The 17,230-nt window shown below is 36.1% G+C and overlaps 1 protein-coding gene across 1 annotated transcript in view; it reads left to right on the top strand.

Annotated features, from left to right (window-relative positions):
• LRP2 (LDL receptor related protein 2) overlaps positions 1-17,230 on the top strand; it is a 78,719-nt gene that overhangs the window by 38,547 nt on the left and 22,942 nt on the right. The window contains exons 27-46 of the mRNA XM_053471642.1: positions 28-239; positions 593-777; positions 966-1,194; positions 1,835-2,012; positions 2,488-2,616; positions 4,869-5,035; positions 5,347-5,490; positions 5,700-5,809; positions 6,018-6,195; positions 7,101-7,314; positions 8,392-8,631; positions 9,078-9,266; positions 9,430-10,350; positions 10,820-10,985; positions 12,076-12,234; positions 12,584-12,873; positions 13,712-13,915; positions 14,528-14,770; positions 15,559-15,684; positions 16,167-16,286. Of these exons, the coding sequence (XP_053327617.1) occupies positions 28-239; positions 593-777; positions 966-1,194; positions 1,835-2,012; positions 2,488-2,616; positions 4,869-5,035; positions 5,347-5,490; positions 5,700-5,809; positions 6,018-6,195; positions 7,101-7,314; positions 8,392-8,631; positions 9,078-9,266; positions 9,430-10,350; positions 10,820-10,985; positions 12,076-12,234; positions 12,584-12,873; positions 13,712-13,915; positions 14,528-14,770; positions 15,559-15,684; positions 16,167-16,286 (4,404 nt within the window). The remainder of the gene's footprint in view (positions 1-27; positions 240-592; positions 778-965; positions 1,195-1,834; positions 2,013-2,487; positions 2,617-4,868; positions 5,036-5,346; positions 5,491-5,699; positions 5,810-6,017; positions 6,196-7,100; positions 7,315-8,391; positions 8,632-9,077; positions 9,267-9,429; positions 10,351-10,819; positions 10,986-12,075; positions 12,235-12,583; positions 12,874-13,711; positions 13,916-14,527; positions 14,771-15,558; positions 15,685-16,166; positions 16,287-17,230) is intronic.

Here is a 17,230-nt window from a genome sequence, read left to right as displayed (position 1 = left end):
TCTAATGTGTTTCTCTTACTTTTATAGAGGGAGAAAATCTCCTTCTGTTGGTGGCAAGTCGTAACCAGATTGTTGCTGACAATATCACCACACAAGCCCACAACGTTTACTCTGTGGTGCGTGATGGAAGGAATATAGTTGCTATAGATTTTGATTCTGTTACAAATCGCATTTTTTGGTCTGATACTACACAAGATAAAATTTGGACTGCTTATGTAAATGGAACAGACAGACAAGTGGTAAGTCACACACTCATTTTTGTTTAATATGTTCTCTATATGACTTTAAGGAAAAATAGTATAGCCAACAAAGATGACGTTTTTGTAAAAGTTTTCATAAACTAATAAAATTCCAAATATTTCAAATTGTTTGAGGCTGTGGATTCGCTGAATGCGCAGGAAGTGAAGCGTGTTATTAGCAGGAAGTCTGCCATGTTTAACCTAATAAAAGACTCCAAAGAACTTTTAATGGCAAAATATACTCTTATTGTATAAGTAGACTTGATCCTAAGTTGAGATCAAAATGTTTAGGTGAGTGTGGTTAGAAAAAGTCAGATACTGATGTAATAATGTGTGGTCTTGCTTTTATACAGATATTTGACAGTGGCGTGACTGTAACAGAAAGCATTGCTGTGGATTGGGTCGGAAGAAATCTTTATTGGACTGACTATATTTTGGAAACAATTGAAGTCTCTAAACTTGATGGGACACACAGAACAGTACTCATTAGCGAAAATGTAACCAATCCTAGAGGACTTGTGCTGGATCCCCAAGACGAGTAAGATACATGTATTTCTTTATGGTATTGATATTATATGGTCACAAGCTATGGCAAACTATTTCAAATCCGGCATTATGTGTAACAAATGGCTCTTCTTTTCAGTTAAATGTTTTAATTTTGCAATAAAAAACTATTTAGTGTAATTGTATGACTGTGAACTTAACAATGTCCCATATTCTATGCAGTGCCCATTTGATGTTTTGGACAGATTGGGGTAGAAATCCTCGCATTGAAAGGGCCGGTATGGATGGATCGTTAAGAACCGTAATCATTTCTGAAAAGATCTACTGGCCAAACGGACTTACCATTGACTACCCTAACAAAAAACTGTATTTTGCGGATGCATACCTGGATTATATTGACTATTGCGATTACGATGGAAATAACAGAAGGCAGGCATTAGCCAGTGATTTGGTGAGAGAACACGGCATTAATTAATATATAATTTCTTAACAAATGTCCATCTTTATCTAAGAATTAATGAAAATGATTACAGCTAAAAAGAATATACAGAAAGGGGAGCACATAACCTAAAAAGGCATACACATTCAGATTCCAGGGTTGCTGCTGGAATAATAATGGGCAATATATACACAAATCCAAACAAAAATATATCGCATACCCAGTGAATACTATTAAAAAAATGCTAAGGTATAACTATTGGGGATTCCGTCACACTATATGGCCATATAGTGCTTAGCCCACCACTACGTCAAAGTACCCCAAGTTTAGCGAGTCCTATCTAATTAATGTGAATACTTTTGTGTCGCTAAATATTATCTTTTTTGGTTCCTAATTGTGAAAATGGTAACTTTGTAAACTGTGGTAGACTTACCATAAAATAAGTAAATGAAAAAGAAGAGGAGAAAATTACTGGTGTGGGAAATGTATGCAGAAGGCTCCACGGTGTAGACTTTTCTCTGGGTCCAAAACCTGTAAGGTTCATAAAGATCCAATAATAAAAACTTTCCATGACTTGGAGAGGTTGATACTCATATGCATTCTCTGAGATAAAATCCTTATTTATTTATACATAGTTCCTTTCTTTTACCAGGTTCTACAACATCCACATTCAATAGCCATTTTTGAGGATTATATTTACTGGAGTGATCGACACATCAATCGGGTAGTTCGGGCAAATAAATGGCATGGTGGAAACCAAACCGTTATGATCTACAACATTCGCCAACCGATGGGGATATCAGCTGTTCATCCTGTTAAACAGCCCGGAGGTATGACATTTAGAAGAAGAACATTTTATGTTCTTTAGAATGTGTCTCATATAAGGAGTTTTTGTTTTGTCACTTCTAATTTTGAATGGCTTTTCTTTACCTATTTGGGCTCTAGATAACATTCTTTAGTCATTCTTGTGATGCAGACATTGTTAAAATCAGCGCTTGTTATGTTAACAAACCAAATGGGTTGGTTTTTGGTCTCTGGTATAGTACTATAGTACAATTTTGGGAGGATTCACATGTGTGCACAGACTTTGCAGCTATAGTAACTCGCGTAGTTGAAAGAGTTAGGAATTTCAATATACAGCAATGTGAAAATAAACCAAAGGAGAGCAAATAAGTAGTGGAAAATGAGACATATTGTGGTTCTGAATGTAACTATCGCTGGAAATGCCATACACCGCCTCTATTTCTTTGTGTTGTTATGTCTAGAAATGGGGATGTGATACTTATAATCACTCTATTGTTCCAGGTTTCAATCCGTGTGCATCTAACCCTTGCACCCACCTGTGCTTGTTGTCACCAAGTGGACCAAGGTTTTACTCTTGTGCATGTCCTTCTGGATGGTTCTTGAGTCCTGATTTGGTGAACTGCCAAAGAGGTACATTTAATACCATTTTTTAATCTACAAGACATGATTGTTTTTACACTTATTTTCTTATTTACTATGACAACAGCCATACACACCTACCCTAAAAGCCTAGATTGCATGTTTTTTCTTTGTTGGAACACTACATAAGACATTTGAAAATGAAGGAAATTCATAATTAGCAATTAACTCTCCTTTTTTCTTGTTTGTTAAAAAAACAGCTCAAGTTACTAACCTGTAAATGCTGTTTTTCACGAGTTTAAAATGTACACTTTCTAATCAATTTATAAGATTATCATACAAAGAGGTGTATTCACTAATCTAAGAGATTTTAGAGGAGTTTATCATTCCCTGACATCACCTGATAATGGGCCAAGCACTGTGAGCTTTTGCTGCTAGATGAGTGACCCTGAATAATGTATCCAAGATAAACAAGACAAATTTCAAGAAATGTCCCCATCTTCCAGGGAAAACTTGGCCTTCTGGCCTTAGCAACTCACTGGGGATGGTCCTTCAAAATATGTACAAATTATTATTATTATTATTTATTGTTTTATATAGCGCCATCTAATTCCGTAGCGCTGTACAATGGGTAGACAGGACATAACAAGTAGTATGTAACATAAATTGACTAACAGAGACAACAGGTGAGGAGGGCCCTGCTCAAACGAGCTTACAGTCTAGAGGCATTTGGGTTGTATTACACAAAAGGTAAAAGTGCCACTGTTGGGGATAGACCAGCCACGCTAGTAAGGAAGGGAGTAGGAAGGGTAAGCTAAAGGAATATGGGGGGAAAGGGGTTAATGTGCTATGTTGTAAGCATCCTTTAAGAGGTGGGTCTTGAGGGATTTTTTGAAGGAATAAAGGCAGGGGGAGAGACGGATAGACTGGGGGAGGGCATTCCAGAGGATAGGGGAAGCCCTTGAAAAATCTTGTAAGCGGGCATGAGAGCTAGAAGTCAGAGGAGAGGACAGAAGGAGATTGTTGGATGAGCAGAGAGACCGGTTAGGAGTGTATTTAGAGATGAGTGAGGAGATGTAGGGAGGGGAACCGTTGTGAAGGGCCTTGAAAGGGCTTGAAAACCCATGGTTTAGTCAGTCCGTTATTGTACTATAACTATCAAGAAAACACCAAAATCATCAAAATCCTTATAATGCAAACAATGAACACTCTAGGTGTCATTTACAACATCTTATACATTAAACTCCTTGCCGATACTGTGAATCAAGACTTTTTTGGTAACTTAGACTTTGCTCTCCCCCATCTTACCTTAAATGACCATATTTTTGGAGCACACGTAAGGTACAATGTTTTAGTACTGTTGCTATAGTGATTTAATTGCTAGTTAATTTAATTGTGAAAGATTTTAATTATTGCTAATGATTGAAAAAGAGACCTTCGCCCATTCTTCTGAGACTTATTATGATCTTAATCCTTGATGACAGTGTTATTTTTGTCTGCCAGCTCAAACTTTCAGCAGACAGATTAAATTTAGGTACGCCCATTCTTTGACCATTGTCTTCATTTCAACACAGTAATACGGTGCTTCTGAAGATCAGAAATTGCTATTTTTTTTAAAAAAAACTTGAAATAATTAAAATCTAATTAATATTTTTTTCATAGTTCCACACAGTTCAAAGTTGAGACAAAATTCAAAGAAAGTAAAACTTTTTCATTACAAACTCAAATAAAGATATATTTATTTTTTTTTAAAATGTAATTTGTTGATCAGCATTTGATACATTGCCTTTGGTTACTAACATAAATAATATATGCTGGATTTAATATATAGTTGCTATATATTTAGCATATTAACTGCTTAATAAACCTTTGAACTAGGATGTTACTCCTCCAACAATATTATCATTATCGTTATTGATTAGTTTGGCAGTCCTGGTTTTTGATCTGGGGCAGGTTTTTGGGGGAAGCCCATTAATACAAGTTGGAAGGTACTCTATACCTCTTACCTGCATCCCACAAGGTATAGCCAGAGCCAAAAATTTCCCAGGTATGGCTGACTGTGATTTCAAAACATGAGGTGGTAAGTGGCTACCCATCCTGGTAGATGGGGCAGTTATCCCGGCTTAATGTGGCATTGTGTTATATGTGTGTTGTGTAAAGATGGAAATCTCTAGTATTTGTGTCACTGCAATATACTCTTTGCCCTTTATTTGAAAAGGTGACAAAGGAGATCTTAGAGGATTATCTTTTTATAGTGCAAACATACACGTTTATCTGAATTGCTGCCTTTCTTTTTTAATCAGATGAAAAGCCTTTCCTAATCGCCATAAGAGATAACATAATTTATGGGATGTCCCTCAACCCAGAGGAGAAGACAAATGATGCCATGGTACCAGTAGCCGGCATCCGGAATGGATATGATGTTGATTTTGATGACTCAGAGGAAATGATATATTGGATCGAAAATCCAGTGAGTACAATATATAATGTTGCTTATTGCGAAAACAGTTGTAGGAGGTTTACGTTTCACAATAGACCACTAAAGTTACATTTAAGAGTCGTATAAAAGTATTCTTAAAAAATGTAAGGGAAACCTACGTTCGGAGTGGTTATTGCAACTGAAATTAGGGTTCAATGGAAAACACTTTTGACTTATTCTTTTCTTCGCAATCTACCTTTGGATCTGGATACACTAGAACTTAAAGTTGTTCTTAAACATTGGATTCATTTTTAACAATTAGAAGCAATGTGAACGATAATCATATTATCTTTTTTTCACAGGGTGAAATTCACAGAGTAAAGTCGGATGGAACTAACAGGACAGTATTTGCCCCGGCGGCTATCATGGGCACTCCTGTTGGTTTGGCTTTGGACTGGATAACAGGAAACCTTTATTACACAAACACCGCAACTCAGTCAATAGAGGTAAAGAAAGGGTTAAACACAGCGCTACCCGTTATTGGTAAAACACTGTTTGGTAATACATTACACGGCTCATTTTAATTGTATGCTCTTGGACTAAGCTTGGACTTTTGTAATGTGCTTCACGTTTTAGTCTTATCCTGAAAGCTATAAAACAAGTGCAATAACATAGGTTAACTAAAAAAAAAAAATTTACATTGTCCTCCCTGAAGGTTTTAAAGCTACGTGGCGATGTCAAATATAGAAAAACAGTTATCACAAATAATGGAACACCAACTGGAGCCGGAAGACCGCTTGGCATAGCTGTTGACCCAGCCAGAGGGTATGATATATCTTTGTTATACTTTTATATATATATATATATATATATATATATGTTCAGAAACACAGGTTTCATTATTGTCTACAAAAATCTAGTCGTTCATTTGCTTGTTCATACTTCTGTTGGCAAGTATAATTACTAAATATTATATTGATTGATATTATATTGACTTCCTTAATCAGCTCATAAAATTATATATATTTTTCAGAAAAATGTACTGGACTGACCAGGGAACAGAAAGTGGAATATCTGCAAAGATTGCCAGTGCCGATCTGGATGGTTCCAATCCAGCTGTTTTATTTACCAATAATCTTGACCACGTTGAGTTTATTACTATTGATATTGCAGAGCGGAAACTCTACTGGGCAGTTACTGGCACTGGAATGGTAATCCATATTTCTCCGTAACTCTTTGTTACAACATTTTGTTTGTTTGTTTTATTAGGTGCCTTGTGAAGAATGATTAAACACCAACATTTTAACGAATGGATATAATCTTGTTAACGTGATATTCTCTCGTGTCATACTGAATGTTCTTCCTTTTCTTTCCACCCCTCTCTTTATTAATGAAAGGATTGCAATTAATTCTGAAAAGATATTATCTAATGGTGTTTTTTTTAGCTAAGGAGTTTTTTTGGTACTAAAAGTTCATGGTACAATGAAAGACAAGTGAGAGGCATTAACCATATAGACCCTATGGTCTATGTTCAAATGCCCCCAATTTCCACATGAACCTATAAAATTCCACCTAAATTTAACCTCACCTGGCATGCCAATACGAACAGTTTACAACCCACCTTGATAAAAAAAAACCAAAAAAAAAAACATTTAAGTCCTCGTAGTTGTAGAAAATAATAGAAGATTCCTACCTAAACTTTATCGTTCCTTGATCTTCACCAGGAACCCAATTTTAAATAATGGTCTTTTAATGAATGCCCTGAAATGTCTTAATTTGTGATGGTCCATTTATGCTCAAAAACCTCAGCCCTAAAGCTGATGTAGGGAAATTGAGACCTTAAATGCTACAATATTCAAGACATTGATATGACATGAATAAAATAAGGGGCAGAGAAATAAACTGGCGCATACCCTCAACAGCTTGTTCTAGCTTTATATAAGACTAACTAGAAAATTTGCCCCAAATATGACCACCCATGGACTTAACTTTTTGCCCGGACAATATCCAGAGCGTGGCGATCCTTTGACTATTGAAGATAGATTGTGAAAAGAAAATTAAAAAATCATTTGCACAGATGATTTAAGTCTTAATTAAACTGTAACTGATCTCCTAGATTGAAAGAGGAAATTTGGACGGTACAAACCGCGTTACTGTAGTGAATCATCTGTCCCACCCTTGGGGAATAGCTGTCCACGAATCCTTTCTTTATTATACTGATCGTGATTACGAAGTCATTGAGAGAGTTGACAAGTCCACTGGAGCAAACAAATTAGTGATGAGAGACAACGTTCCAGGGCTGAAGTGTCTACGTGTCCACTACAGAGACAGTGAGTATCTTTGTTGCTTTACATGGTGCAATTGTTAAGGCTTGAACAAAGCTTGGTGTATATAATAGCTCTTTAATGTTCAGAATTTGTTTACAATCTATGTTGCCCACATAATTTTAGCCATTTTTAAGCTTAATAATAAATGATTCCATATTTATTTACGCATTCATATAAGTGCAGAATAAACAATTTTGCCACATTTCTATATTATCATTTTATTAAAATAAAAGTTATAGTATATATATATATATATATATATATATATATATATATATATATATATATATATATATATATATGCAAGTAAATATAGATACACATGAATAATTAAATTATTTATTTCTTTATCTGTAAATAGCGAGTATAAATTAACTATTACTAGAGGTTCTTAAAGACTAGGTAACATTTTCTGGATTCCTTGAATGCCATGGTCCTAGAAATGCTGGCACACAATGTGTGCTGTGAAATAAAAAGAGCTTTTTGAAACAAATCCACAGCCTAAAAATATATATATATATCAAAGTTGCTGAATGGCTATAAAAAGGAATGCCCTACAAATTCAAATTAATTTATCATTTTTGAAATAATAAAATCTAAATATACGAAAACAAGAAAAAAGCTGCAAGCCTCTCCTGAAAAACATCCCTCTATGTGTTATAAGAAGAAAATTCAACATTTTACAGATGTTTCAATATATTCTAAAACAATGCAGTGTTCAGAATATTCCATGTCTTATAAATCATATCTCATGAGGCTTCTTATTTGGGAAGACACTAGGTAAATGATACAAACTTTATAAGCATGTCTTTCTGCAAAAGAGATTAAGAAGTAAAGCAGTAGAGCAGAACAAATTGACTTGGTTGGCTTTGAAGCCTCAATAGCGAAATGTGCCAAATGAAACAACATCTTGAGTCCTGCCACCTCCAGTGATGAAAATACGTCCATGATGTATATCAGCGAGGAACTTTTAATAAACTATTTTAACCAAAAAAAGCCCATAATGTACCTTTCTATTTACCCCATAATTTCACATGGTGATTAATACTCATTATTGTGTATTTTTTCTCTTCTTCTTAGATTCTGCTGGTACGTCAAATGGATGCACCAATAATCCAAATGCCTGTCAACAGCTTTGTTTGCCAAAACCTGAAGGACGATTCTCTTGTGCCTGTGCCACTGGTTTCAATTTGAACACCGATAACAGAACTTGCTCCCTGTACAATTCTTTTATAATTGTCTCTATGTTGTCAGCAATCAAAGGCTTCAGCTTAGAGACCGCTGATCACTCTGAAGCTATGGTGCCAATGGCTGGAAGAGGTATTTTATTTTATTTAATTTTTTGTGTTTTTTTTTTTTTTTGCACAATATTTAGATAAAAATAATTTATTAAATATTATATAGATTTGGGATACAAGATTTCTAATTTTTTCACATAAACCCACTGATGACAATAATTATTTCATTATTTGGAATTGATTATTTTCTAACAACTACAAAGGTGTGGATAATTAGCTTATGTATGTGTTTATATTCATGTTTTATGCAACTAATAGCTTTTAAATTAAAAATAAGGTGGGAAATGTGTCATAATAATAAGTAACATAAAAAGAGACTTCTCTGGCAAGCTAAATGGGAATTTTAGGTAGTACCAGGACCAACCTTTACATCAGGAAGTCTAGGATTATGCGGACAACAGATGGTTAGCGATGTCTCTTGATAGAGAAGATAACATAAGATGATTTTGTAATGTTTCTCTTTTGCAGGCCGCAATGCCCTCCATGTTGATGTCCACATGCCGTCAGGTTTTATTTATTGGTGTGATTTCAGCAGTACTGTAGGAGCGTACAATGGGATCCGTCGTGTAAAACCAGATGGCTCCTTATTCAGAAACATTGTTACAAGTGGGATAGGACGGAATGGAATCCGTGGAATTGCGGTTGATTGGGTAGCAGGTGAGCCACGTTTTTCATGCAACAATATTTTTTAAGACACGATTGTTCACTAGATGCTAAGGAAAAATATTCTGTAGGTGATTTTCAACTACGAAAATTACACAGTTTTCAAACTGTAAGCATGTTAAACTTAAAATGATTTTTTATTTTTTTTATTTTCCAGGGAATCTCTACTTTACCAATGCTTTCCTGACTGAGACATTTATAGAGATATTGCGCCTCAATACTTCACACCGCCGTGTCTTATTGAAAACCACAGTGGATATGCCAAGGCATATTGTGGTAGATCCCAAGAACCGATACCTTTTCTGGGCTGACTATGGCCAAAATCCTAAAATTGAGCGGGCCTTTCTTGATTGCACCAACAGGACTGTTCTTGTGTCTGAGGGCATTGTTACACCCAGGGGTTTAGCTGTGGACCATAACAATGGCTATGTTTACTGGGTTGATGACTCTTTAGACATCATTGCACGAATTCGGCCAGAAGGTGGAGAGACAGAACTCATACGCTTTGGTAGCCGCTCTCCGACTCCTTATGGGATTACCGTGTTTGAGAACTCTATTATTTGGGTGGATAGGAATCTGAAAAAAGTGTTCCAAGCCAGTAAAGAGCCCGGTAACAATGAACAGCCAACTGTGATCAGAGACAATATCAATCTCCTAAGAGATGTTACTGTATACAACAGCCGCTTTCAGTCAGTTTCACCTCAGGAAGTCAACAACAACCCATGCTTGACTAACAATGGAGGGTGCGCACATCTTTGCTTTGCTTTGCCTGGATTACAGGCACCAAAGTGTGGATGTTCTTTCGGCACTTTAGGAAGTGATGGAACAAGATGCACCATTTCCACAGAAGACTACTTGATCTATGCCCTTGAAAGTTCCATTAATAGCCTGTCTTTGGACCCTGAGAATCATAGCCCTCCTTTCCCTGCAGTAAATGTGTTCAGGACATCTGTGGCTCTAGATTATGATAGTTTAGATAATAGAATATACTACACTCAGAGTGTTGGAGCGGGGAGAAGCCGAATCAGTTACTTTAGCCTTACTTCAAGATTCGTCCCTCACACAGTTGTTGCATCAGGTGAGTGCATTTTCATAACCACTTGGTTTGGTAGATACACTTAAAACTGTACAATGTGTATAAGAGCAGTGTCCTATACATGCTCGTAATATACTTTATGTAGATTGGAAGATACACACTATGCTGCAACTAAATGCAATCATCCATATCTGTAAGCAGGTTATCCATGGTATTTTTACCACTTGGAAATGTAAAGGAACCACCCAGCTATCATAGGCATTAGAGTACATGTGATGACAGGAGTATCTTTTAATTCAACATTTGTATGTATAATGTCTACGCAGCTATAGAGATGAGACAATGGTCTATGGACTTATGTTATTTTTGGACTACACATTCATTGGTAAATGTCCAGTAGGTTTGATTATTTACTTTATGGTTTATTTTATATACTGGGGTGATTAATCTGCTTGTAACTGTGTAATAACGAGAACCCCTATTTATTATGATTATTCTATTTATACTCCAGATTTGGGAGCACCAGATGGCATAGCATTTGACTGGATACACAAACGTGTTTATTACAGTGACTATCTAAATCAGACTATCAACTCTATGACGGTGAATGGTTCTGATCGTACTGTGATTGCACGTGTTCACCGACCTCGTGCCATCATGCTGGATCCATGCAGAGGGTAAGGCTCAGTGCACACAACAACACTTTAAATACTATCAATATTATAATTTCATGTCTCCATAGGAATCTGGCAAACAAGTGTTCAACAATCTGCCATGGGACAAACCGTTAAAGAGGGGTTCATTTTTTTAGTCCTCCCATTACTCGATTTGAGTTTTTTCAAACTGAATAAAATCTGAAAATCTGTTGATGTAAATAATAATTCAGGCAAATTGTTAAAAATCTAACAAAAATATTTCAACAATCTATATATTTCTATTATGTTCCAGTGTAGCTTAATTACATTATTTTATATTATTAATACACATATTACTGCTGTACGATCAAAGCATTACGTCACTTGGTATTCAGCAGTTCCAAAGCATTGATCTGTCCTTTACCGGCTTAATTACTCGACAATGCTTTATTGATTCCCTTACCTTTAAGCATCATCTTAAGTAGTTAAATATTTTTTTTTATTATCAGTAAAAAAGTAGCATTCAAAGAATTAAAATTATTTTTCTTTCAAACAATACTGTTAGCCTTTAGAGTCTTGAGTTGTCTTCTGCCGTTAGTAAATAGTGACCAATGATATTTAAGTTCCGCCATATTGGCAGTTGTCCAGAAGGAAGATATAAAAAAATAGGACAGCATATTTTTTACATTTATATTGATGCATTTGTCTTTTTTTAAATTATCATCTATAGCAACCTGTTTTTTCTTCCTTTTCCCGAACTTCTGGCATTTTTACTCAAGGATTTAATCAAAGGATGAATTGGCAGCCTCCTACATGTGATGCGGCACATTTCAGAACTACCAGAACATGATTATCTTCTTTGGAATCATATCACAGTTACACAGTGCTTAGCATAAATGGCTCTTGGCTGCTTGCCTGTGTCTATCACCCCTGAAAACAAATACACGATTCCATTTAGACTTCACTTTAATGCCAAAGAAAAGTCATTATACGCTTCCTGTTACGGAAACATACGATGACACTTTCTGTTGCAGTTAATAAATGTAACTCACACCAATATGTTATATTCATATGATGTCTGAACGTTTTCATTTGTGATTTTGTGTGTCACTAATACGATATTAATCTATAGATATATGTATTGGACTGACTGGGGCACAAACGCAAAGATAGAGCGAGCTACACTCGGAGGAAATTTCCGCACGGTTATTGTAAACACAAGCCTGGTATGGCCAAATGGACTTACGCTTGACTATGAAGAACAGCGGCTTTATTGGGCTGATGCAAATTTGTATGTATTAACAAATGTTTTTGGTGGTGTCCTGTAAATTTATATACATCTAGCATAAGCCATTTTTAATGCAGCATAGGTGGTTGCCACCTGCAAGGAATTTTCAATATCTTATTAGATATTTAAATGAAGAATAAATAATAATTTATAAACAAATATTTTTTTTATATGAAAACATTTACTTTACTTAAGTTTTTATGTTTTGGCAAATCATTTTAATTTTTGATTGCACTAATTATAAATATCTGTATATCTATATAAATATAGCACAATGAATGTGTGTGGAAAGATATATTTGCAGTAATATAATATTCCAAAAATAAGACATTTCTCCTAAATCTTATTGTAGGCAAAAGATTGAACGCTGTTCCTTAAATGGAACAAACCGTGAGGTGGTTGTCAGTACCGCTATATACCCATTCGCAATGACATTGTATGATCAACATATTTATTGGACCGACTGGAACACCAGGAGCATTTACAGAGCAAACAAGCATGATGGGTCAGATCAGATCATCATGGTCCAAAACCTTCCTCGGCGTCCAATGGACATCCATATACTGTCTAAAAATAAGCAGGAACAGTGCGCCAGCCCATGTGATCAGTTCAACGGCGGTTGTAGTCATATTTGCGTACCAGGTACATCAATCTGAAACTTTGTTATATAAAATAAGAAAGAGGGGACCATATAATAAATCTTATGTATGATTCTTAAAAATAACAAGGCTTTCCTGAACTGTAAACTAGGCGTTTAAGTCCTATCAACTCATCGTTCATGTGATTGTCCAATTAAAATTTAGGGACTGATCCACTGGACCACCAAGGGATAGCCATGGTATTCAACAAGACTTGTGACTGTAGTTTATTTACGAAAGCATAGTTTATTTACTGAAATATATTTAAGGTCTCCTCACTTATTGGCCCACACAGTATGAAGGGCCAACCCTGACAGGAACAGGTGAGGTGGTCCCGCAGTAAACCTCAATTAACTATGCTTCAGAAAGGGCTGGCTAAGCTCTTTCTAAAGGAGAAGCTCGGTTCTGTTGTCCCTTTACAATGTACAGTGAATTAGATGAGTTAGAAATCCATCTCTTCACAAAGCCCTGTTTTAGTGAATAAACCCACAAAGTGTTAATGGCTGTGGTGTAATTACTGAAATCACTGGTACAAAACATATTTACTGCTGTCTCCTGGGACCAGTAGGAATCTCAGATTTGGTTGTAGAGGTAAAATTGGTGCTGGTGCTTTGAGGCCAAGGGGTCATAAATCGCAAGTGAAAGGCCCTTTTCTACATTTTTGAAGTAAAGAAGGCTGAGAAGTGCTGTCAGACACAGCCCACAGGACATTTGCCCAGTATGACCTATGACCAATCCGGCCCTGTCTACGCAAACCTGCTCAACCTACATCAAGTTCACCTTATGCCTATCCTGGTGAAGTCCTGCCTTATAAGATCATAATTATTCAATTATCTTAACAGGTCCCAATGGAGCTGAATGTCAGTGCCCGTCAACTGGTCAATGGTATTTGGCAAATAATAACAAAGACTGCATTATAGACAACGGCACGAGATGCGACAGTGGACAGTTTACCTGCCTTAATGGACGATGCATTCCAGAACGATGGAAATGTGACAATGACAATGACTGCAGAGACGGAAGTGATGAACTTGAGCGCATTTGTGGTAAGAAAAAGTAGCAAAGCTTGCTGTATGTTTTATATAAATCAATAGATTTCTAGGTTAATCTGTCTATGGAAAAATACCGTTATCTTAGCAGCATTTTAAGGGAAAAAACATACACAGGACACTAACATCAGCCCATGTGAGATCATTTAAAAAATCCCATACATTTCCAAGATGGCAAATATTAAGTATAAATCATTGGTTTTATAATTGATTTAGGACTAGATTCTCAATGAGTCATAGGAAGAGCACTTTGTGTTAGTAGTCCTGATGCTTCTTTCTTTGCCCTTATCATCTTATCATCAGTTTTTGCTTTTGGTTTGTTTATTTCCTGCATACGTCCCACAAAAATAATGATTTAAATTCAGTATTGGTGCTTCAGATCCACCTTACCTGTATAATGTCCTATTCAACCAGCTTAGAACAGAGAATGTTCATAGTACTAACACCTGTGATCATTTTATTCTACATGCAGTCCGATTTGCTGCTGCTTTTGCTATAGCAGGTACAGTAAGAGCGGTGTGTGTGGATTGTTAATAAATCCCCCCCCAGCAGAAAAAAAAAACACTTCTTCACCTTGACATTTCTTTTTGCCTTTTCCTCAACCGGCAGCATTTCATACCTGCTCGCCGACAGCATTTACTTGCGGGAACGGCCGGTGCGTGCCTTATCATTACCGATGTGACCATTACAATGACTGTCAAGATAACAGCGATGAGATTGGCTGCTTGTTCCGGGCTTGCGACCCAAACACCGAGTTTTCTTGCAACAATGGAAGGTGTATCGCACTTTCTAATGTCTGCAACGGAGTGAACAACTGCAATGACAACGGCACATCTGATGAGAGAAATTGCCGTAAGTTTGCAGGCATTAGTCCTGGGAACCTTTAATATACATGGAAGACATTCCGATGTTGGTAGCGGTTATTAATTTTCCCGTGGCTACAGGCGGATCTGCTTTATGCAGGGATCAGTTATTCATATTTGTGTAATCTTGATTATTTTGCATGTTTGTCTCAAATATTTTACTTGAAATATCAACTAAAAAAAACCAGATTCATTTAATTTGGAAAATTGTTCTTTCAAAATCAAGCCTTGTTTGGCTTCCATGCAGGAAGGTTAATGTTTAGGAAGTCGAGGGCCTATATTTAGCAAGATTTAACAAGTCAGTTTTCTCAGGCCAGCTTAATGATCTTGAAAGTCAATGTGTTGACTATAAGTCCAAAGGGGAATACTCATAAGATTTATTTTTTGTGTGAAGATCAATAACTTCTTAAAACCTCTTGAAACATTTGATTTTAACTTTTATTGAGCTGATTTCTAGAGACAAATCTGCCCATATAGTTTGTGTACACTTCAAATTTACACAAGTTTACTAAAATTGTGTATTTTTTGTGTATGATATAACCCCATTCTTCAATGGTCCAAAATAAGGAAATATTACCGGCATTGAATGCTAGATATACCTTTTTTTGTTTACACAATTGTTCCCGCTTTGGCAGAAGAAAAGTTGTGAATTACATTGCTTATTTGCCCAAAACTATTTGATGAAGTATTATGATGAACAAAGACTGAGTATCTTGCATCATAAGAAGTCATATTAAGCACCTGTAATGTAATATGTTTCATCGATCTTTCTTAAAGCTGATCGCACTTGCCAGTCAGGATATACCAAATGTCACAGCACTAACATTTGCATCCCTCGGATTTATCTCTGTGATGGAGATAATGACTGCGGAGATATGAGTGATGAAAGCTCGACGCACTGTGGTAAGGGTTCCAGTGACCAATCGGATTACTGATATCTGCTGAAATAATGTTTCTTGATTAGCCAATAAACAGGGGGATTGTTTACCTCCTAAGAAGAACTATGTTTTGCGGCACATTCAATGGCATTATCGATTCATAGACTTAATTGTTCTTAAAGGGGTAGCATCCATTAATGGACATATATACACAAGTTTAACATGAATGAAAAGAAAAATAGAAGATTACTAACCTACACCAGGATATTTGTAGAGAGAAGACTATATGTAGAGTGAGAAAATATTTTTGTACATAATATTGAGATAATGTAGAGACTAATGCCCTCGTGGACAACTTCTATTTGCAAACCGATGTAATGTGTGTAGGTCCATATGGAATTATATATTATATTATTACTGTTATTATATATATAATGTTTGTATAGGTATGTTAAGCCTAGACACATTGACAAACACTAATAGCCTGCATTCTGTACGTTCTTTCAGCTTCTCTTACATGCACAGAAAGTGAATTTCGCTGTAGTTCTGGACGCTGCATTCCTGGCCATTGGTATTGTGATCAAGGAGTTGACTGTACAGATGGATCAGATGAACCAGCATCTTGTGGTCAGTTGGTAGTTTGTAGTAATTAGGAGTGATGGTAGACAGTGCATGTAGTCCATATCATCTTTAACATAAATAGTTGTTTGTTTCCCCACACAGCAGATTGTCGGCTCTTTAAAAGCACTATCCTGGACAGTGTAAGCTCTGATTTAATTCCGTAGGTCCAACCTAAAGAAATCCTACTCTTTGTGAGTGTTAGTAACACGCGTCCTCTCGTTTTTGTTTCATTTGCCTCCATTGTACCTGTGGTCCCCTGAGGGTTGCCAGCTTCCGTTTGTCTCCCGTGAAAAGAAACAGTTCCAGATGACTGATCTTTTTGAGACGGCAAGGGTGTTTTTTTTTCTGGTGTCCTAGTAGCACAGACTAAACTTCCCTTTGAAGATGTACTTCATGTAGCAATTCATTTTCTGGCAATCTTGCACTGAAATGTTTACCAAGCCCCTAATTATGCTTACTCTACAAAACAACAACCATTTGGAGGCAGCTACATTTCCTTAATTAGCTTCTGCTTCTGAAGGCATTCTTAGATTGTCCTCACATTCCATAACATTACACAAAAAGTAACGGAAACTTGTAACTGGAAGGTATCTGACAATTTAAGTTATGGAAAATAAAAAATTTTCTAATAATGAAGAAAAACCTTAAATATTTATTTTTAAATACACAATGTTTCCTTGTATAAAACAATACAATAAAGTGATCTTGCATAGTATACCTTGCTTGACATTGAGGTCTGCTTTAATTGATGTAGCTTATCTGCTTCACGTTACTGAAGATGACCTGAGGTATGTACATACACAGAGCAAAACAGTGATACGTTTGTAGGAGGTTTTAATGCATCTCTGAGAGCCCACGTAAGATGAGTAGAATTCTTTTATCACTGAAGACCAAGTTTGACATTTCAGATTTTACCTCTGTTGTTTTACATTCCCCGAGTAAATTGGTGC

The sequence above is a fragment of the Spea bombifrons genome, chromosome 7, assembly GCF_027358695.1.
Source record: "Spea bombifrons isolate aSpeBom1 chromosome 7, aSpeBom1.2.pri, whole genome shotgun sequence".
In the NCBI taxonomy this organism is placed as follows: domain Eukaryota; kingdom Metazoa; phylum Chordata; class Amphibia; order Anura; family Pelobatidae; genus Spea; species Spea bombifrons.
This window is presented reverse-complemented; position numbering and strand designations above follow the sequence as displayed.